Here is a 21,626-nt window from a genome sequence, read left to right as displayed (position 1 = left end):
CCGAAACCCTCCACCTCCGCCTTAGACCAACTCCATTCCCGCCGGCCTGGCCTGCCTTCCGGGGCCGGTCCCCTGCACCTGAAATAGCTGCCTGGTCCTCCACACCTGCAGCATCGCCTCCCCCTAGCTACTGCCCCCACTTAGAATTCCTCTACGGAGCTCTGCCCTGCCTGGAAAGATGTGCGAGATCTGTGAGGCTTTGTCCACACTCCCTCCCGGGTCCAGCCAGACCCGGATGGGAAGGTTCTTTGGAAACATGTTCCGTGCCCCACCAAGGTTTACTGCCCAAGGTTCCCTCCTCTGACACTGGGAAAGTGACTGCACACACCTCCCACCCTACCTCCCTGCGTGTTTCTGCATCTATGGGGCCTCTGAGGCCCACGCCCACTCCACCCCCTTTCTCCTTTGACATTTATTTCCAGAAGCTGTTTTCCTAACCCTGTCCCTGGTTCTGGTTATTTATCCTCTGAACCTTTCAAGTGTGCAGGCAGTCTCTGGGTGGGAATCCCAGCCTCGGGCCTCACTTACTGGCTCAGCGACTTTGGGCAAGTTACTTAACCTCTCCCTTTCCTCCTCTGTAAAAAAGAGATAAAAATACTTCCTTCCCTGGCTGGGTTGTTGTGAGATTAAATAAGATCCGTGTATAAATGGAGCGGTTTAGCCCAGTGCCAGGAGCATAGTAATCGTTCAGTAAAGAGGAGCCACATTTCTCCACTGACACTTGCTGAAAGGAGCTGGCCTCTGCATCCGAACCCCAGTGGGTTCTCATCCCCTTTGTCCGGGGCCATGTGACCCTGGGAGCTGACCAACTCCCTCTACCCCCAGCCCCCTCAGAGACAATGGGTGTGAAACACCGTCTGTAAAACACCGTCCAGACTCCGACAGCCCCTGGGAAGGCCTGGGCCTTAGAAGGAAGGCGCTCTGGGGTAGTTTGCTCTCTACTGTTACTGCCCCACTTCCAAGAAGTTAGATGCAGCAAAGCTGAAGCAGAAAAGGGAAGTTGTACTTGGAGAGGCTTGGATCTGGCCTCCCAATGACTCCTGGGAATTCTGAAGGGCTGGTGCTGAGGGACTGTGAACTTGAGGGCATCAGGGAATCCTGCCTTGGGAGGTCGAATGAGAAGGGGCAAAAGAATCATCTTATTGCCTTTATTTCGCTGACTGCCCAGCTGGCCCCACGGCAGGGCAGAGGGCCAAGCTCTCACCCATACTCTCTGTGCAGGCCAGTGCATGTACACACACACACACACACACACTCACTCACTCACATCCGACCTCTGGCTCTGAGAGTCAGTCTCTGGGGGGCCAGGGGTTGCTCCTCAGCCTGCCCCCGCCTGCCCTTTTATGACAGCACCAAGGGCGGGGGTGGGGCAGGGCCCTCAGCCCCCAGAACAAGTCCCTGTGCAAACTGGAGGGGCCAGCTGGCTTCGGGATGGGGGTGTCACATTTCCCCATGCCCGGAGTTCCTTCCTCCAGTTCCTGAGGGAGGGACTGCTCTCTGCCTACCTGGGGGGCCAGACCCCTGCCAGGGCTGGGCCCTATGGAACCCAGGTTTATTCCCCACCTGACTGTGCCAGGACCTCCAGCACTGAAGAACAGCCAAGTCTGAGGTGGTGGGGATCCCCCACTGCAGAACAGGAAGGCCGGGGCCCCGAGGGGCTTGGGAGGGGTCACCACCCCCTCTCCTAATCCATCTTCAATATGAAGAGGTTTGGGGCAAACTTCCTGGGGAGGGAGCACAGGCCTGGAGGAGAAGTCCCAGCTTGGGCCTTCCCCAGACTTCCATCTTCTGGGCCACAGCCGAAGGCCAGGCATCCAAAAGTCCAAAAGTCCAGCCAGCTGGTCAGAGTCCCTGCACAGTCCTTGGAGGGCACCCATCCAGTGGGAGTCGGGTGTCAGACCTGCACAGGCAGTGTCTGGTTCATCTGCAGCCGCATGTCCTGGATACTGCTGAGGATCTTCTTCTGGTGGCCCGCCAAGGTGACCCCGATCCGGAGCAGGTCTCTGCAGACGGGCCAAGGGCACAGTCAGTCCCTCCCCCCTGCCCACCACTCTGGGCCCAGCTCAGGGCCCCCAGCCCTGCCCCTCCAAATGTGAGGCACACTCACTCTGCGGTCATCTGGGCCACCAGGTCAAAGGATGCAAACCCCGCACTGACAAAGCTCTCCTTGTACCGCCCCATCTTGATGGCATCTAGCCAGTCACCAACTGTCGTGAAGGTCGTGTAGTCTGGGACCGTGCGGTCCAGGAGAGGCTGTGACATGCTGTGGGGAGAAGAGAGGGACTTGATGAGTCCTGACGTCAGGGGAAGCAGGGGTAGTGCTGCTGGCTCGGGAGCAGGGCAGGGGCGGAGGCAGAGGAACTGACCCAGACTGGGCACTGGCGATGACCTTAAGGCTGGCGGCGTTGCGGATGAGCTTGTCCAGGGTGTTGACGATCTGGGAGAATTTGGGCCTGAGGTTCCGGTCCCGCACCCAGCAGTCCAGCATAAGCTGGTGCAGTGCTGTGGGGCAGTCCATGGGTGGGGGCAGCCGGTAATCCTGCTCCACGGCATTGATGACCTGGGCCAAGAGCAGGGAACCCTGGAGTGAGCCACCACTCTGCTCCCCAGCCAGCTCCCACCCACCCGAGCGCTCTGGCTGGCCCCACTCACATCCTGGTTGCTCATGTCCCAGTAGGGTCGCTCGCCATAGCTCATGACCTCCCACATGACGATTCCATAGCTCCAGACGTCACTAGCAGAGGTGAACTTCCGATAGGCTATGGCCTCTGGGGCGGTCCAGCGAATGGGGATCTTCCCGCCCTGGTGGGGGGGGCACACGCCCTTCACCCTATGTCTCCGGGCTGGTCCCCAGCCCCGAGCCCCTGCCTGGTTGGCCCCGCCCCCAGTCTCCCTCCCAGCGGCTTCCTGTACCAGGGAGCTGGTGTAGGTAGGATCAGAGGGATCATCCTCCAGGAAGCGGGAGAGGCCAAAGTCTGAGACTTTGCAGACCAGGTTGCTGTTGACAAGGATGTTGCGGGCAGCCAGGTCTCGGTGCACATAGTTCATCTCAGACAGGTACTTCATGCCGGCAGCAATGCCCCGCAACATGCCCACCAGCTGGATGACCGTGAACTGTCCGTCGTTGAGCTGGAGGCAACGAACAGGCTCAAGGGGGTGCCCGTTGCCTCCTGCCTGGCCCCGGGCCCACCCAAGACCTTCCTGCCTGCCCGCGGGCCCACCCTCTCCCAGTCCTCCAAGACCATGCCTCATCTACCCCTCTGACCATGTCCATTGTGCCCTGAGAGTAAGGAAGCAGCCCTCCTGTGTGGCCGGCATCTGTATATATCAACCCAATTAACCCCCGTGAGGACCCAAATAACTCTTACCATTCTCATTTTACAACCAAGGCAGCTGAGACTCAGAGAGGTTAAGTAAAGCCTGAGGTCACACAGGCAGTAGGGGGCGGGCAGAGTCCGGATGAGAACTCTGGTCTTTCTGGCTCTGAAGGCCCAGCTCTTTCCCTGCACCATGCCACCTCGGTAAATATTTGGACTTGAATAGGGTCTGCCTGACTTGTGGGAAGGGGTGGTTTGCCCAACCTAGCTCTCTGGGGGATGGGGGGAGGAAGAGGGGGAGGGGCCGGGGGCTGGCTCTTACCCGGAGGAAGGAGTCCAGGGCACAGTTCTCCATGAACTCGGTGAGGATCATGACTGGCCGACTTTTGGTGACCACGCCCTCCAACCGGATTATGTTGGGATGGTCAAACTGACCCATGATGGAGGCCTCGCTGAGGAAGTCCCGCCGCTGCCTCTCTGTGTAGCCCACCTTGAGTGTCTTGATGGCCACAAACACTTCCCGGCGGCCAGGCTGTTTTAGCCGACCCCGGCACACTTCCCCGAACTCCCCTGCGGGGCACAGGGCGCAGATAGTAAAGCTATTTCTGTACCCAACCACCTCTGCCCTCCCTCGGGGTCACCACCAGCCTCTCCTCCCCACCGTGCCCCAGAGGACTCACCAGCTCCAATCACCTCCTCGATCTTGACGCAGGACACATCGATCTCCTTGGCAAACTCCCGCACAGCCTCATTAGGGTCTTCGTAGGTAAAAGGGTCGATATAAACCTTCATTCCAGGAGCAACTAAGGAAGAAAAGGTGGGCGTGAGAGGGGGTGAGATCCTTGAGCTGGGGACAGTGAGGGAACTCTGCGACCCGGGATACTGCCCCAGGCTCTTAACCCAGACAGGAACACATTCCCAGCCTCTCTGCTAAACCTGCTCCGTATTCCTCTGTTGAAGCCAGAACTTGCACCACCCCACGCCGCCACTGTCCTCTTGGTGAGAACTAATAACCATAACGGCTAGACACCTAGGATTCTTCTTCTTTCTCCCTTATCTCTCATGGTGTCCAACTTATTTCAGGTCCGTCCCTCCCCTCATTCCCACTGCCCCTGACCTTGTCCAGGCCATCAACACTCAGACTACTGCAATAGCCCCCCAGCTGGGCTCTCTGCCTCTAGACTTTGCTCACCAATGTAGCCCACATACCTGTCTTCCTACAATACTTTCATTGTATTGCTCCCCAGCTTGAGAGCCTTTCAGATTACCGGTGGTGCAGTCAAGTCCAAACTCCTCTGCCTGCCTTTCACGACCCGACCCTCCAAGGACTGGCCGCAACTACCCAGCCTGGCTTCCCAGCAGCTGTCAAACCAGCCTTCTCACTGCCCCCCACGTCGGGCACTCTCCCCACCCCACCCACTACCTTCCAGAGGCTCCTCTAGCCGGGAATGCTCTCCCCCACCTCTCTAAACCCTGCTTATCCCACCTGGCTCAGCTCAGCCCAAGGCTACGTCCTCCAGGAAGCCTTCCTCTTTTCTGAACTCTCACTGCCCTCTGTCCCAGGAACACCCGGCTTAACACTTAATTGTTCTCTCATTGTTTCCTGTGTATACCTGTGTTGTCTTTCTTACAAGACTGACTACCCCTGAGGACAGGGGTCACATCTCACTCATCTCTGGGGCTAGCGGGAGTGTGGTAGGGGCTCAGGAAATGGCATTTAATTGGAAGCAGGAGGGGGCAGCCAGGGTAGGAGTTAAAGGAATAAAGTCCCAGACAGGGAAAGGGGTGTCTCCAAGCCCTGCAAGGACGAAGGGAGCTTTGGGAGGTTGGGATGAGGAGGCAAACTCACTGTACTGCTGCAGCTTCTCCGTGTACTCCGAATCAGAGCTGTGCCGCTGCTTCCTGGAGGGGCGGGGTGGAGGGTAGGCATGAGACAAGTCCGCAGCTCCTTCCCTTCAGGGGACCCTTGGGCTCACAGGAGGGGCAGAGAGCATAGGGGACCGCCCAGTGCCTGGTGCTATGGTCAGTGGCTACAGCTGCCACTGGGTCTCCGGGCAAGAGGCTCAGTGGACTTGGTCCCTGAGGGAATCTGCCAGTAGATTCAGGGGACAGGGAGGGGACAGGACGAGGACATAGGCATGGACTGGAGAGAGCCTTTCCGACAAGGATAGCCTGGGCCTAGGAAGGCTGTGGTTCTAGGGTTGACGTGGGTGATGGTTCACCTATATGGCGAGAGGGCTCTAGGGCACTAAAGGGAAGCTCTAGCCAGCCCCTGGGCCTGGGAGTACCTGAGGCAGACGACAGCAATGACCACAACAGCTACCACGAAGACAAGCCCGGCCGTGGCAGAGCCCACAATGAGGGGGAGCTGCTCCTGGAGCTGCTGGGCACCAGAGCCTAGAGACGGGGAGGGACAGGTGAGTGGTGGGGTGCAAAGTGTGGACAGCGGCAGGGACAGGTGTGTGGGGGTGTGTACCTCTCTCACTTGTGGTCTCAAACTCAGCCGGGTGGCTGTACTGCCCATAGCCAGCTACGGTGCGGGCGCGGACCTGGACCACGTAGCGGGCGTCAGGCCGCAGCCCGTCCAGCTGCACGGAGTTCTTCTGGCTGGTCACTGTGGAGGCGATGCCCTCACTCTGCGATACCAGGAGGAAGGCTGTGTCTCAGTGGGCCCTGACGCCCATCGGCCCCTACCCAGCCCCCCTCAGTACCCAAGGCTTTGCTCCCAAGGGCCCCTGACACTATCCAGGGTAATCTTCTTGTCCCAAGGCTTCCTCCTGCCCCTGGAGGCTCTGACCTTCTCAAAGTACTTCATCTCGTAGTCCAGGATGACTCCGTTGGGCCGCTCTGGGGGCGCCCAGGACAAGGTCAGGCTGCTTCCAGAGCTGCTGTGCAGGTGTAGTGTCGGCACTTCAGACGGGGCTAGGGGAAGGGGGGGGCGCTCATCACGGGCCCTGGCATCCTTCCCAAGGACCCAGTTCCCATGGGACCCCCGATGGTCTGTGCCCCAGGCAACCTCAGCTCTATGTGGGGGAAGATGACCCAGGCCCTACCCTCCTGTGTGCCCTCCTCACCAGCCTGGTTGGTGGTGATATTCACAGCCGCGTAGTGGGGGGGCAAAGGGCTCTTGCCCGAGACACCGTTGACTGCCTGCACCTCAAAGGTGTAGCGCGTGTGGGCCAACAGATGGCTGATGTGGACCCGGCGTTCTGTCAGGCCCAACTGCCGAGGCACAAACTCCACGTTGTCATCACAGCGTGAGCAGGTCGTGGTGCCCCCGGCCCCAAGGCCCCCATGGCACTTCTTGCAGATGACATTGTATAGGAGGTCGTCCCGGCCACCCAAGTCCCGGGGCTCACTCCACTCGAGGATCAGTGAGGTCTCATTCACATTGGAGATCACACCCCGGGGTGGAGACGGCACCGCTGTGGGGAAGGTGGAAGGAGAGGACAGTGAGCTAGGGCCCTAGGACCACCGTCTGTCCAGAGTTCCTGCACACTCCAAGCTGCTTCCTACCTCCTTGCCTTTGCCTCTGCTTTAATAAGCGGAATACCTTTCCTACACTTCTTCACTGGGCACACTCCTATTTATTTGGCCTTTAAGGCTCAATTTGAGAGGTCACCTCCTCTTGGAAACCTTCCTTGATTCATTCTCTTCCCGTCCTCTGCATTCCTGTAACAATTCCTGGGCATCCCTCCAGCCCAGCACTTAGCACATTATATGGTCATTATCTGTTTTCACATCTGTTTCTCCCACCAGGTTGCAAGCTCCTAGAATAGTGGCTGTATCTTTTCCTCCATATCCCTGGCGCCTGGCAATTCCTGGCACCAAAGGCCGAAGCAGGGAAAAAGCAGGACACCATGCTGCCCCAGGGGTGTGAGGTCCCCTCTCTGGTTAGAGTTGGGCCAAAAGAATAGCAGTTCTAGACAGAGGAAGGAGTAATGGACTAGAGGGTCCTAGCCGGTTTCTGATACCCAGCGAGGAGCTAACAAATGCTTATTAAATGTTGGTGCAAGGGCTAAGCCTTTCAGCTCACCTGGATTCTGGCTCAGGGCCGGTCACTTCCTACCTGTGCCATGTTGAACACAACATCTAACCCCCCTGAGCCTCAGTTATCCTATCTGGAAAGTGGAGCTATTCATAGAGACTGTTTAGGCACCCCCAGGCTGGCCCACAGAGGGAAGGCCTGGAGTGGGAGAGTATGAGGACGCGCGTTCACTCACTGGTACAGGCACTGTCTGCAGAATCGGAGTCTGCACGGTAGAAGTTACTGTGGCAGGTGCAGATGCTGGAGGCTGGAGAGGTGGTGCGGCTGTTGGGCGGGCAGGGCAGGCAGGGCCCCTCTCCCTGCTTTGCCTTGTAGCTCCCAGGGGGACAGGCTGGCGGGGAGAAGAGGATGGACATCTCACCTCCATCCCTGCAGACACCAACCCGCCACACCTCTGTGGGAATCTGGCCCTTCCCAAGCACAGGTCTTGGCCCCCCACTTCCCAGACTGCAGGGGCCGTGCTGGTACTGCCTAAGTCCAGCTGCAGCTACAAAAGGCCCTTTTGCCCCGTGGAAACCCCACGTCAGCGGACTCCTCCCCGCCCCTGCCCCGCCCCCGACCCCCAACTCTGGGGCCTCACGGACGAAGAGTCAGATCCATCACCTGGACAGCCTGGACTTGTCGAGGCAGGGACGAGAGGTAGGAGGAAGAGGAGGGAGGGGGACGGGAAGAGACCATTAGTGGGCTGGCAGCAGCCTCTACTCTGCTGGGGTGCCCCACCCCTCCCTGAAGCTCAAGGATAATTATTCCTGAAGATCCTCAAGAACACCCCAGAACAGCCAGGAGGTGGGGCCTCTGAGTTTCACAGCCAGCCTCTCTCCCCACCCACCCAGGAGCAGGGCAGCAGCTCCTTTCTGCCCTGGGGCAGGGGTGGGCGCTGAGGAGGGGTGAGAAAAGGAGAGAAAGAAAGCAGGCAGGAAGGCTGGGGTCACCTGGAGTTCAGAGGCCTCAAAGCATCCAGGAGGGGAACCCCAATCTCCAAAGGGAGCCCAGAGCTCGGTGCCTGAACACCCCTTCAGAGCCTCTATTTGGGCCTGGGCTCTGGAGAGTCCCCACATCTACGATGGCCATATAATTTATTAGTCAAACTGCACTATTTTGAGAGTGAAAGCGGGCACTAGTAATAATCACGTTAGCATGACAGGCATAAACCAGGACTGCCCTGGACATACTAAAGCATATGGTCATCCTGACCCTATACAACTGCCTTTGGGGAGGTCGTCCGGGGTGTGGTATGCCCAGAGTTGGGTCTGTGCCCTTCTCTGGGGTTTACTCTCCCTCGACTAAGGTGATATTCCATCCCAGCTCTTTTGAGCCAGTGGGAGAGGGGGCAGGGGCCAGGCCAGCCTGGTTGCTATGGGAACCATAGTGCATTTCCTGCTAGGGACCTGCAGAGTGTTAGCCGCTCTTCAGGTTGTCAGGCTCATCACCCCCACCCCTTTCTCCACTTAGGAGGAGGAAGTCTGGGGGCAGGTTCCCATAGAGAAGTGGAGAGGGGCAGGGCAAGGCACTGTTCACCTTCCCACGACAGCACCCGACACTGGGCCTCACAGCCAGGTTGGGCCTCCAGCCCCCTTACACTGAGGGTTGTGCTAACAGCCAGCTCCCACCCCTACTAGCTTCAGGCTGCAAGTGCCAGGAGGGAGAACAGGGCAGAGGGGACAGAAGACAAGGCCCTCAGCACCTTGGCTTGCATGGTCCAGCACTGGATGAGCCTGCAGTCCCAGCTCCCACATTCCCAGCTGTGAGGCCTAGAGGGCAGAACCCCTCTGGGCCTTCTTATTGGCTAAACAGGAGACGTAGCTGGAATCTACCTTACAAAGTTGTGGTAAGGCTCAGATGAGAGAACCTGTCATGAACGGGTGTTATAGCTGGAAAATCTAGCACACCGTGAGGTCTTACGAGTCTCAGCAAGCCACCCAAGACAGGCCTCCTAACCTCCTCGTATATGAAACCAGGACCAAACAACCCTCGTCCCCCGTGCATCCCAGGGCTCCCGAGAGTCACAGCTAACACATGGTGCTGTGCTTCCCCACGTCCCAGGCACTGTTCCAGGGCCTGCCATGCACTGACTCAGTTAAGCCCCACTACAACTCCACGAAGGAATCACCATTAATGTCCCCAGTTTGCACATGAGGAAACCGGGGTTCAAAGAGTTAAATAACTTGCCGAAGGTCTCACAGATGGTAAGTGGCAGTCAGGACTCAGGACTTCAGAGACTGGGCCCCTAACTTCTATGCTATAAATACTGCTTCTCAAGATGCAGGTGAGACCCCCCCAGGTAAAACAGCCAAGCACGAGGTGCCTGCAGCTCTGGGTCCCACCTAAGCCTTGCAGGGTGAAACGTAAACGTGGCGCTGGACAAACGGGCATCTCTGCTGGCCTCCTGAGACTCTGAGCATGTTCTTCGGGTGCCTCCTTGTCAAGAATTCTCCATGTCTTCCTTCCTCTCTCTTTAGTTTCATTTTTTCCTCCTGGTATCCTGGTGTCTCTCCTCATTTTCTCTCATCTCCCTCCTTGCACCATGTTTTCTGCACCTGATACCCCTCCTCCCTTTCCTCCCTCTGCCCCAGAGCTGAGGCCAGACCCCCCCTGTCTGGCAGGTAGGAAGCAGTGGGTAGGGGGCAGCGGGCGGCTGTGGCCCAGACCCTCCCCAGGCCAGTCCCCACTCACGGCGACACTGGGACTCCTTGGCAGCTGGCTCGTGGCCGGTGGCACAGGTGCAGGCACCCACAGGCACCATCCACTCCCCGTCACCATTGCAGTAGAGCTTGAGGGGTACCGACACCTCCACGGCGTTGGCGATGCAGGTGCCAGGGGCAATGACCAGTGAGGTGGGCTCAGCCCCAGTGAGGGTCTCGGGGAAGAGCGCGAAGCCTGCGGTGGTGGATGCACACTTCTTGTAGAAGGCACGCACGGAGATGAGCGACATGCAGGCGCCCTGGTCCTGGAAGGCCAAGTAGAAGCCGGCCTTGGAGAGTGGCCCGAAGCTGCGCACCTTGGTGTTGACACGGCCGGCATCGAGCCGCGAGAAGCTCTCATCGGGCGCGATGGTGTCCACCTTCACGTAGGGGTTCTCCATCCAGAAGGGGGAGGAGGCCGAGGCCACGTCGCTATCAGCCTCATAGTAGAAGAGGTTGAAGGTCTCCTTGCAGGAGCCAGGGATGTTGGGGATGCTGTTGCAGTCACGCACAGTGAACTTGAGCTCCACGTAGACCCGCTGCACATCCTGCCGCCAGATGAACCCTGTGCGAAGCCAGTTGTTCTGGCTTGACTCGCGCACATTACACACCTGGTACGTGCGGATGGGGTTCATGGCCTCGTCATAGCCGCTCACCTCTTCCCACTGTGCCAAGTGAAAAAGACAGAGTAAGCACCGGCATTTGCCAGGTGCTTATCACATGCCCAGATCTGCTATATTTACTTCACAGAGATGCTTCCATGGTGTAGTGGTTGAGCACACAGACTACGTGGGTTCAAATCCCAGTTCTCTGCTTGTGGTGTGACTACAGGTAAGTCACTTAACCTCCCTGTGCCCCCACTTCCCCATCTGTAACATGGTAAGAAGAAGATGTATAAGGAATAAATGACTTTAAATGACTACAGCACTGGGCTTCCCTGGTGGCGCAGTGGTTGAGAGTCTGCCTGCCGATGCAGGGGACACGGGTTCGTGCCCCGGTCCGGGAAGATTCCACATGCCGTGGAGCAGCTGGGTCCGTGAGCCATGGCCGCTGAGCCTGCGCGTCCAGAGCTTGTGCTCCGCAACGGGAGAGGCCACAACAGTGAGAGGCCCACGTACCGCAAAAAAAAAAGACTACAGCACTTAGAACGGGGCACTTGGTAAGTACTATGTGAGAATTAGCTATAATGTTTATTATCTTTATGCCTCAATTTCATTGTCTATAAAGTGGGACTGATTGCAAGGAAATGAGGCTTTGAGGAATTAAATCTGTTTAATATATGTAATGAGCTTGCGCCAATGCCTGATATAGATAGAGCAAGCATTCAGTAAACTTTGGTTATCACTATTACCATCACATTTAACCTTCACAGCTCCTTAATAAGGTATTGCGCTGGCCAAAAAGTTCGTTCAGCTTTCTCCCGTAACATCTCACGGAAAAACCCAAACAAACTTCTTGGCCTATCCAATACATCTGCTGTCCCCACTCCAGAGGAGAGGAAGTCAAGACTCACAAAGGCAGAGACTTGCCCAAGGTCACAGAGTTAGGTCTGGTAACTAAGGGCCTGTAATATCACCCAAATCCAGTGTTCCAGAACTTAGTGTAGTTGTGAAGGACATCTAGGGAGGTTAATTAGAACACTTTAGAGACGTCAGGACTACAGGAAAGTAACAGTCAAGAAATGGAGGCCCAGAAAGGCAAACTGTCTTGCTCAAGGTCACACAGCAAGTCAGAGATCTGGAACCAAGGTTTCCTTGTTCCCAAGCACCCAGGAAGGAGGGAGATGGTCAGGACAGACATGCAAAGGGCTGTCAGGCAGGAGAGGGATGGAAATATGCTGAAAACAGGCTGGGGGGTGGGCAGAGGGAGAACAAGACAAAGATGGTGTGTATGGGGGGGGGACGGAAGCAGGCTGAAGAGTCAGAGATGAAAACACTCACAGAAATGGACCATCAGGCAAAGGAGGAAGGTGACAGATGAAGAGGATGGGGATGCCGCAAGAGGGGGAACTGACAAGCAGTGGGCAGAGGCAGCCCTTCTTGAGCTCTGCTGCAGGAGTTAATTGGCAACCAACACTCGGGAGAAATGGTGGGGAAGTCTTACCCCACTTTCTGGATGAGATGTCCATGCCAACTCAGATGTCACCCATTTTGTATCCATGAGGGTCTCTGGGGGAGCAAAAGGAGAAAAAAGGTCAGGAGCCAAGTTTAGGATGAAGAGAAAGAGGAGGTTGCCCAGGAAAGGCCAGGACGCCAGACATTGATTCCCACCAGGTACTCCCACCCCACCCCCAAGTTCCCCAAACCCTCAGCTCCCCTGGCCCAGAGGAGACACTGCAGCCACCCCCAGAGATGTCATAGCCCCAAAGATGTCTTGTCCGGCCAGCTGGGAGTGGGTGTCAGCTGCTGACCCCAGGTCTGGGTTAATGAGGCAGAAGCCAGGGCCAGTTCACACACCTACAGGCTCTGCTAATCTCCACACAAAGGGGCTGGCAGGGCCTTTATCCTGGAACAAAGGGCCGTGTGCTTCAGACCCTGCTGCTCAGGCCTCCCCTGACTCCACTCCCAGCACAAAGGCCCAGCTCCACACACGCCCAGGGGAAGGGAAGAGCAGTCACAAGCCAGAGCCCACTCTCACCCAGCCTCCCACAGATCACCTCTGGAGGACAGGACAGGAATGCTCTTTGAGGATGGGGTGAGGGCCACCAAGGCCCAGACTAGTTCCTCTAGAGCTAGTTCAGTTCTTCCTGCAATCCTTGGATAAAAGTACTGTCGGCGTACCTCTTTTACAGATGAGAAAACTGATGCCCAGATACAGTATATATAGGGCGTAAGGTAAAACTGTTAGGACTTGAGGTGAAAAGTTGAAAGGTGACTCAAATTCAGGTCTATCTGATTCCACAACTAACCCCTTAACCAGGGCACTCTGACTGCAATATGCCCCTCTGTAAAGGGGGAACAGAGAACGCCTGGAAAGCTCCTGTGTATACTCTAAGTCCCAACCAAGATGTCACCTCCTCCAGGAAGCCTTCTCTGAACCACCAAGTCAGGGTTGGATGCCTTCCTCTATGCATCCAGGGCCAGGTGCTTTGTCATAGCACCGATCCTGTTCTGAGCTTCGGGATTTTTTATCTGTTTCCTTTTGCTCGGCCACAGGAGGGGCCTATTAATGTTTCTGAAGTAAACTTGCTCCCCTAGGAACCTGGATCCTGGGTTCTGGCTTGAAAACTCTCCTCTCTGACAGTGTGACCCCAACATTAGACCTAGAAGCCGGAAAGAGGCCCCAAGTCCTTTCCCATAGCCTGGAAGACAGCCAGCAGTTCTCCCCTCAACTCCAAGCTGGAATGGGGCAGGGCCGCCCCAGAACTTCTGAAGGCCTCTACATCAACAATGGGGCAGGCTGGAGGTATCCAGGAAGGGAAAGACCCAAACCCCACAGGCTCCAGGCTTGCGGCCTTCACCAGTTTCCTGCAGACTGGGACTGAGCCTAGGATGGTGGATGAAGCAGCTGTGGCCCCAGGCCCTGATGTGAGGCAAAGGGGGCAGCGAGCAGCAGCCATTCACTTTGGGGAGTGAGGCTCCCTCGTCTTCCTGCAGCAGCAGCTGGTCCCTGGAGGGCCCGGCTGCAGGATGAGCTATCCCAGCTTCATCGTCGGTGGCCTGACAGGCCCCTCTGGCAGACAGACAGACACAGACATTTAGCAGGGGGGTAGAGGGGTACGGGAGGGAAGAGGGGATGGGCAGAAGCAGGGGCCCCAGAGACAGGCAGGGAGGGAGACAGGCGGGCGGAGCAGGCGCATGGTGGGCGGCACCGAACTGGAGAGATGGGCAGAGCCGGCTGGCTAGGACCAGACAGCCGGGATGGCCGGCGGTGGACTACAAAAGACAGCGAGATGGAGAGACAAGGAGGCCCCAGGAGACAGACACAGAGACAGAGAGGGAGGCTGCCAAGTAGCCTCTTCGCTAGCCAGCGGCCCCGAGTACCGCTGTCCCTGGGAGCCGGCGAGCCTAGCGCACCCCCTCCCCCCAGCCAGTCCGCCTGCTTGTCTGCCCGCCGCCCGCCGCCCGCCGCCGAGCAGGCCAGGGCTCCCACCGCTCCCTCGCGCTGCCTCCCTCCTCCATCTCCCTCACTTCCTTCTGCTCAGCCAGTGCCAAACCCATCTGGAACTGTTTAAACCCAAATATTCAGCCCCTCCCCCCTCCAGCCAGATTCCTCCGCAGTTTAAAACAAGCCCTGCGCCGGCTCGGAGAGGAGGACTGGGGGGAGGGGGCGGGGGGGAGGTTGGTGGGGTAGGATCTTCGTTTCTGTTTAATTTCTGGGGAGCGAGAGAGGGAGGGGGCGGGGATCGGCCCTCGGCCATCGCTCAGCCTTGGCCATCGCTCAATCTCGGCACATTTTTCCCATTAATGAGGAGAGGACTTAGATTTCGAGTCATGTGTGCCTGAGGAAGGGCTCGGTCACCCTGGTGGGGAGGGGGCTTGCTCTCTGGGGGAGGGGAGGGGCCTGCTCGCTTCAGCAAGGGGGAGACCCTGAGGTGCCTGGGTCCCAGCCTCAGGAAGAACATGGGGGGGGTCCCCAGAATCCATCTGTCTGGGGAGAGACCCAGCCCAACAGAGCCCACCTTTTCTATGTGTGTGGCATGTGTGGGTGTGGGTGTGTGTGTAGGTACACATGCGGGGGTAAAGGATACAGGTACAGGGGACAAGGACAAAAGAGGAATGAGGGAGCAATCTCCACATTCTCCAGCTACCAACTGGGCCCGCACCCTCCCCTGTCCCACCAAGTGGCTGCTCCCCGATACAGCCCCACCAACCCACGAAGCAAGCAGGGAAGTGGCCACCAGGCCTTTCTGCGATGTTCTGGGACTGGGGCTTCAGTGCTCAGCAGGAAAGCAGCACCCCTTTCAGGTTTCACAGGGCCGCGGGGAACAGCCACGTGGCAGCAGCTGTGTGGCCCCCGCCTGTGCACACACAGACGCACACACGTCACCCAGTTCTCAGTGGCTGGGCTCGTTCCCGCCACTGGGGCCAAAGAGCGACAAGTCACACGTATGGTGGACAAAAACACACAAAGCCACAGCCACCCGCAAACACACACACGGCTTCACACACAGCCACAGTCTGTCTTTGACGGACGCACGGATACATATGGTACAAGCAGATCAGTCTTCCTGAGACATTCATATACAATGAGTCTTTCCTACACACAGATTGGGCTTGCCTTAGGCAAAGACTCACTCTCACAGCCCTCAGATGTGCGGATTTCCTGAGACATATGCATACGTGAGGGCACGTGCATTCAACAGTGCGTTCTCCCTACACACCCAACTGCACACTATTGCCAACCACAAATCACAGTCTTGAGTGTAGTCAAGTACAAACACAAACACCAGTTTCTCTGTACAGACACGGTGACATGCTCTTACACAGTCACACACAACTAGCATCAGCTGCACATGCACAGATGCCCATTTGCACCAAAACATTCCATAGGAGCATGCAGACACACTGTAAGTATCAATACCTAGAGGTTGTGTAAAGCCTCAGAGGTGCATCCTCCATGCACATCTCACACACACACACACACCCACACACACGCTACAAGCACGTTCTTTCTATGAGGTGAGTTTTCAAGTGGGGTGGAGGAGGAGTTGGGAGAGGGCACTGTCTGCTAAGAAAGCAAAGGTACTGGGGCAGCCTCGGCCAGAGGCTCAAGGAAGGAACAAGCCCCAGACCAGCTTCCTGTGGCCCTGACCCAGGCAGGAGCTGTCACAGGTCATGAGGCTAGGGGTGGGGCAGGGGCATGAAGATGATTCTGGGTGTGGCTGGGTGCAGCCTCCCCAGGTGCAGCCCTTGCCCAAGCAGCAGGCCACTTCCCTGCCAGCACAATGGCACCATCCCCAGCACTGAGCCCTTGGGGAGGGGGTGGCACGATGAAGGCATTTAGCCTCAGGAGCTTCGGGCAACACATAAGTTGGGGGCCCAGCAGGAGGAGAACATCGTGGGCACCCAGCCTGTGTCTGAGGGCCTCACTGGGCCGCCCTGGTGCTGGGAGCCTGCCACCTGCCCTAGTGAAGGGCCAGGGACACACAAGTTTATGGAGCTGCCAGACCCCACAGCAACCCCAGGCCCCAAGTCACACAGAGCACCCCACCCTGGGAACAGGCATGCCAGTGAGACCAGAGAATCAAAAAAATCTAGAGACAGGAGCAAGAACCCACCCGGCCCAAACTCCAGACCAAGGACGTTGAGGTGGTGGGAAAGGTCACGCTCCTGGGCTGGGCCAGCAGCGCGTGCAGGGGCAGGAGGACAGAGGGGCAGGGTCCGGGCAAGAAGGCACACCCCGGAACCCTGCCTGCAAAGAGAGGGAGGAAACTCCTGGTCACCTCGGAGTTGGTCCCCCTCCTCCGCCTGGGGTCCCTACCTCAGCCAACCAATCCAAGGGATCTGTCCCGTCTTCTCCCATCCTTCTCCTCCCCTGCTGTCAGTGTGTGTACACGCGTGTACCAACCTGCACACTCAGGGTGGTCAGCCCGGGGAGAAAGGGGTCTTAGGCAGACCCTGCCATGGGACCTGGAGGGCCATCTCCCCCCCCTGCCATGGCCCCGAGGGCCTCCAGTCTGGGATGGAGGAGAGGGGAGCATCCCAGAACAGAACACATTTTGTCTTTCATTCTTCCCCTCAGATCATGGAGATTTATAATTAAATGAACCTGAGAGGGAGGAGAAGGGAGGAAGAAGCACAGGACAGGAGCCCAAATGCCTCAGTGCTCATCCATAGCCCCCACCCCAGTTGTGGCCCCGCCAGCATCCAGAAGGACTGATGAACAGCTAGCCTTTGAGCCCTTCCCTGGGATCCCAGCCACAGCGGGTCTGACCAGGAGTCTGGGGGCGGAGAGGCAACAGGAGACCCCCGACGCCAGGGCCAGCCCTTGGGGCAGGAGGCCTCTCCCACCCCATCAGGTGCCCAGATGTATCCATTCTCCCTCCCCCCACTCCCAGCTGCCCAATCCCGACAAACCAGTTTGACTCAGCACAACAGGCAGGGCTACAATTTTCAAACTATGCAGGCCTGGTGATTCAGCCTCTTCATGCTGTTTAATTAGTGTAAGGCGGGTGGCGGAGGCCTTGCCCACAGCAGCTTTGGGTTAGCTCGCTGCCGCTGAGGCCACAGCGGCGGCGGTGGCGGCAGTTCTGGTTAAAGGGAAGACAGTGACGGGCAAACTGGTTCCCCCAAATCCCTGCTGCTGTCCCTTGTCGCAGCTCTGAGGTGCCAGCTCAAGACAAACAGGGGCGGGGCGGCGGGGCTGGAGAGCCAGAGGCCACTCGAACAAGTGAGGAAGCCACAGAAACCCCAGCCCGCTGTCCCCTCTCACTGCCACCTACTCAGTGGCCACTGCTGCTGCCTCTGAGAAAGAGATGGGTCACAACCTGCCTCTCCCCACCCAGGGCCTGCTTCCACTACAGCAGCAACTCAGCTACAGGGCTTGCCTGGGAGAAGGCTGTCCAGCCCCCGCCCCCTTACATCTGGTAACTGTTTCTTTTTTCTCAAAAGGGTCTCTTCCCAGCAGGGACCTCCTCATCCTATCTGAGGTATAAGGACCCTATGGTCCAGACATCCTTCCTATCCCACGCCCCGTTTCTGGTCCGCTCACCTACTGGACCCCACTCCCTGGTTCATGGTCCTGAAGGGGAGAATGGTCTTGGCTTGGGGGACTGGGGAACATTACCTGAAAGCAAAGTGAGCAAAAATGTGGCCCTGTTTCCCTGTGAGTGAGGGTAAATTTGAGGGCAATTTGTGTGTGTGTTTGGTGAGGTGTGTGTGTGTGTGTGTGTGTGTGTGTGCACATGGGAATCAATCAGAGGGCAAGGAGAGAGGTGTTTCTTCAACCAGGGAGGACAAGCAAAGACCCTGGCTCCATCCTCATGGAAAACTGATGAGCTATTTGGATGCAGAATGTAGCTGCATGAATGCCAAGTGTATAGGGAGGAAGAACAATCAGGTGCTAGACAGCATCTAATCAATGAGACCATGAGGGACAGCACCCACAGCTCAAGGACCCTGGGCCTAAATATAATGACCTCAGAGGCCAAGAGCCTAAAGGCTCCCTAAGGCCAAGGGCAAACCAAATCCTGGCAAAACCAAAGGGAAGGCTGGATGGAGCAAGGGAGTGAGATCCTCCACCCATAAAGCTTGGGGGGCTGAAGAGAGCTTCAGTGCTGGGCGTCCCACCTAGCCCTGTCCTCTGGCCACAGCCCAGGACCCCCAGGTCCACCCATCCCGCCATTCGAGCTCCAGAATAGGGATGGGGTACAGGCAGGAGTCAAGGACAGCTGTCTCCTGACCCAGCTCTCTTCCTATCCCATCCTTTTCCTCCCAAAGCTAGAAAGAGATGGAGGTGTGGGGACAACTTCCTCCCCAGATCAACTTTTCCTCCTCCCATTATTGCGTCCTCTAAGCTCCCTCCAGCAGGGCAAGGGTACACACCAGTTTCACTTTCTGGTGCTCCCCAAGGAGCAGACCCTAGGGTAACAATAATAACAGTTAATCCTTGAATAACAATGGCTGTGCTAAGCACTTGACACACATTAAGGATTCAATCTTCATAACAGCCCTAGGAGGTGGGTTCAACCACTATCCCATCTCACAGTGAGGGAGAACAGGAGTGTTGTTAGGTAGACCACTGGGCTGGGGTCAGCGCCCTGAGGCGTCACCTCTCTTTTTCCTTTCATTCTCACGCCAGCAGAAGACCCTAAGTTCTCATATATGGCAAAAGTGAAGGAACTCGTGAAAGCCACACTTGGGAGGCACTGCTACCTTCCTAGGGGCACCCCACACTGGCCCAGCCTCCCAGCCACCACCCACCCAGCCAGGGAATAGCCCCAGATCCCACTTCACAGCCTGAGGGAGGAGGGGACAGAGTAGGGGCAGTGGCCCCACTGTCCTCTCTTTCCTGGGCTGCTACAGCTCATCAGGCCTCTGCCTCCTGGTCAGCCCCTCGGGTCCTGGGCCTGGAGGACTGGATGCCAGCTCCCAGCTAGGGCCTGCCAGCTAGGGTCTAGAAGGACCAGCAGATTGTGAGGGGTGAAAAGGAGGAAGAAAGGAAGGGAAAGAGGAAGAAGGGAGGGAGGAAGGAAGGGGTGAGCCTTTTCAGGTACCCCTTGCTCACCTGACCCAAAGCACGCCCCCACTCCACTCTCAGCATCAGCACCCACCACACCCCACAACAAGGGCTCTGGGGCCTGGCACACACAGTCCTGTAAGTGTGTGTGCCTGTGTCGCCTCTCCTGGGCTAAGACACAGACCTGGGAACTCCAGCAGGCTCCCTGGCTCACACCCTTGAGGCAATCAACAACAAAGCCCCACACCGGTTTCTCACGCCTGTGATCCTATCACACACATGTGGGTGAGCGTGCACAAGCGTGGGCGCGACCTCGGTGTGTCTGTCTGGATTTGCATGCGTCCACCCGTGTGAATCAGTCTGTCAGCACCAATGGGCTCAGAGATAAAAGACGTTCAGAAGAATGTTGTTTTTCCCCTGAGAAAATGAGAAAGCACCAGAGGATGCCTTTCTCTCAGAACACTGCTCTTGTTTCCTTCCAACCTCTAAGTTTACCGATTGTGAACATATGAACAAACCAAGTCACACGGAATTCATGTGTTTCTTCTTAAACTAAGAAAGTGACTGGATTTGTTAAAGATACCAAATATAAGTACTGCCTATAATCCCAATTTCCCCCAAATTTCTGTGGTGCCCTTCCCTCCACCTTAAGGAAGGTTTTTCTTCCCTCATTGAACGGCTCCCAAAATTCTGGGAACTGTGTGTTTGTGTCTGCATCTGTCTGTCTATTGTTTAACCAGTGTCAGTGCCTCTGTCCCCTCAGGCTTGTGTCAAGTGGACGTGTGTGAACTCTCCCACCGGGGCCAAAAACACTTGGGCTGTCCATCCAAGCACACTCGTTTGGAAGTTGGAGCAGTCTCGGCAGGTTTCACAGAACCCATCGGGAGAAGCCCGGCCTTTTCCCACCGGCTAATGGGTAAGGCACCGGCTCCGGCACTACCTGGGACAAGCCCCGGAACCTCAGGGGTTCGGTGGAGACCCCAGCACTCGGGGTGTCCTGCTAGAAGGCAGAGGGGGTGCCGCAGAGACGCGTGCAACGCCGGTGAACACAGCACCTCGTGGGTAGTTGGCGCTCGTAAACCGTAAACAATAACAGGCCCCCGCCTCTCCATCCCCGCAGCCATTCCCTGACAAAGCGGGGTGCACGCACTCACACTCTCACAGATCACTCCAAGGGGTTCCGAACCAACGCCGCCCCTCAACCTGGGGAGTCCCGCTTCGCCTCCACCCACCACAGCCCCGCATCAGCCTTAGAGCCCCCGCCTTGCCTGGTGGGTCGCCCACACTTCCTTGCCTCCAGGAGGTGCCCAGGGCCCCGCTCCTCTGCCCTGAGTGCGGGGTACTCCCTCAGAAGCTCACGGCCGGGCCATGACTTTCGGGGACGCTCTCCCGAGTCGAGCAGCCCGCGATCCCGCAACCGGCGGACTGCCTGCCACAGAGGTAGCTGGAGCCTCCGAGGCGGCGCCGAGAGCGTCCTCCCCACCCCATCCTCCGGACCCTGGAAAGGGCGCGGGTGACCGAGCCTCCTCCGAAGTGCGCCCAGCCCTCATCGGACCAACACCGCAGACCCTCCCCGGCCCACGCTCGGGCGACCCCGGACACCTTAACCCTTGGACGCGCCCCCCGACGCCGCTCACCTTCCAGCGCCCGGCAGCCGGAGGGCAGCAGCAGGGGCAGCAGCAGCAGCGGAGAGAGCAGCGGCAGGAGCCCCGGCGGCGGCGGCGGCGGCGGCGGGCGGGCTCGGGCCATGGCCAGGGCGGGTTCCGGGAGCCGAGCCGAGCCGCGCCGGGCCGCGCCGGCGGGGCTGCGGGGACCCGCGGGAGGGTCCGCTCGACGGGCTACGAAGAAGGCTCGCGCACGGTGGTCCCAGGAGATCCAGGCAAGCAGAGGGTGCAATCCAGGCAGGCGGCTCCGGGACCGAGGCGGCGCCCTGAGCCGGGCGATGCTGAGGGATGCGGGCAGGTCGGTCCCAGGGGAATCTGGACGGACCACTCCTGGAGGATCCGGGGCGCTTGGAGAGCTCGGAACCAGTGGACTCGGGGGGGCGGGCCGGGGAGGGAGTGCGCAAGTGGTGGTAGTTCGGTGTGCACAGTAATCCAGAGGTCTGCTGCGGGTCCGACTCGGATCGGGGACTCCGGATGCGCGCGTCGTCCGGGGTCCGAGCTGGGTTCTTGCTGCGCCGCTCACGTACTCACTTCTGCTGTCCCCAGCGCTGGCGCGGCCGCTCTGGGCGAGAGGGGTGGGGCCGGCCGCCTGCCTGTCATCTCTGAGGCCCCGCCCTTAGTCCCCCTCCGCCCACTCACAGACCGCCAGGCGCGCTGGTTCGGCCTCGAGAGCACTCTGCCGGAGTTCAGTTGGCGGCGGCTCCATCACGCCCACCCTCATTCTCTGAGGACTGGGGTGGGCGGGGCCAAGGAAAAGATGAATCAGATTGGGCGGAGCGATACTGTCCGTCAGAGG

At 58.1% G+C, this 21,626-nt stretch overlaps 1 protein-coding gene across 3 annotated transcripts; it reads right to left on the bottom strand.

Annotated features, from left to right (window-relative positions):
- Nucleotides 1-1,134: 1,134 nt before the first annotated feature.
- Nucleotides 1,135-21,388, bottom strand: EPHB3 (EPH receptor B3). 3 transcript variants are annotated; one of them, XM_081235804.1, is made up of 16 exons: nucleotides 20,804-21,387; nucleotides 12,150-12,214; nucleotides 10,039-10,711; nucleotides 7,541-7,696; nucleotides 6,392-6,742; nucleotides 6,115-6,239; nucleotides 5,794-5,953; nucleotides 5,606-5,714; nucleotides 5,167-5,219; nucleotides 3,998-4,120; nucleotides 3,640-3,887; nucleotides 2,914-3,129; nucleotides 2,653-2,802; nucleotides 2,367-2,560; nucleotides 2,108-2,263; nucleotides 1,135-2,003 (listed from the first exon to the last, which is right to left on the bottom strand). In XM_081235804.1, exons 1-16 carry the CDS (start codon nucleotides 20,913-20,915, stop codon nucleotides 1,895-1,897), a joined length of 3,000 nt encoding a protein of 999 aa, XP_081091930.1. In that variant the 5' UTR covers nucleotides 20,916-21,387; the 3' UTR covers nucleotides 1,135-1,894. The 3 variants fall into 3 exon arrangements, with proteins under 3 accessions (XP_081091930.1, XP_081091931.1, XP_081091929.1); XM_081235805.1 differs by having other exon boundaries at nucleotides 5,803-5,953; XM_081235803.1 differs by having other exon boundaries at nucleotides 2,653-3,129; nucleotides 20,804-21,388.
- Between the last annotated feature and the right edge of the window lie 238 nt (nucleotides 21,389-21,626).

The sequence above is a fragment of the Mesoplodon bidens genome (genome assembly GCF_964165515.1).
Source record: "Mesoplodon bidens genome assembly, chromosome: 5".
Taxonomy (NCBI): Eukaryota; Metazoa; Chordata; class Mammalia; order Artiodactyla; family Ziphiidae; genus Mesoplodon; species Mesoplodon bidens.
Note: the sequence above shows the minus strand (reverse complement) of the source record. Positions and strands in the feature narration are given on the sequence as shown.

What these genes read in the sequence shown, in the direction of transcription:
- EPHB3 (XM_081235803.1), bottom strand. Translation starts at nt 20,915, where the DNA reads ATGGCCCGAGCCCGCCCGCCGCCGCCGCCGCCGCCGCCGGGGCTCCTG. An exon ending in CAAGGAGTCCCAGTGTCGCC is followed by an intron (nt 7,697 to 10,038) that starts GTGAGTGGGGAC and finishes TCTCCCCGCCAG; the next exon opens with CCTGTCCCCCTGGGAGCTAC. An exon ending in ATCGCCAGTGCCCAGTCTGG is followed by an intron (nt 2,264 to 2,366) that starts GTCAGTTCCTCT and finishes TTCTCCCCACAG; the next exon opens with CATGTCACAGCCTCTCCTGG.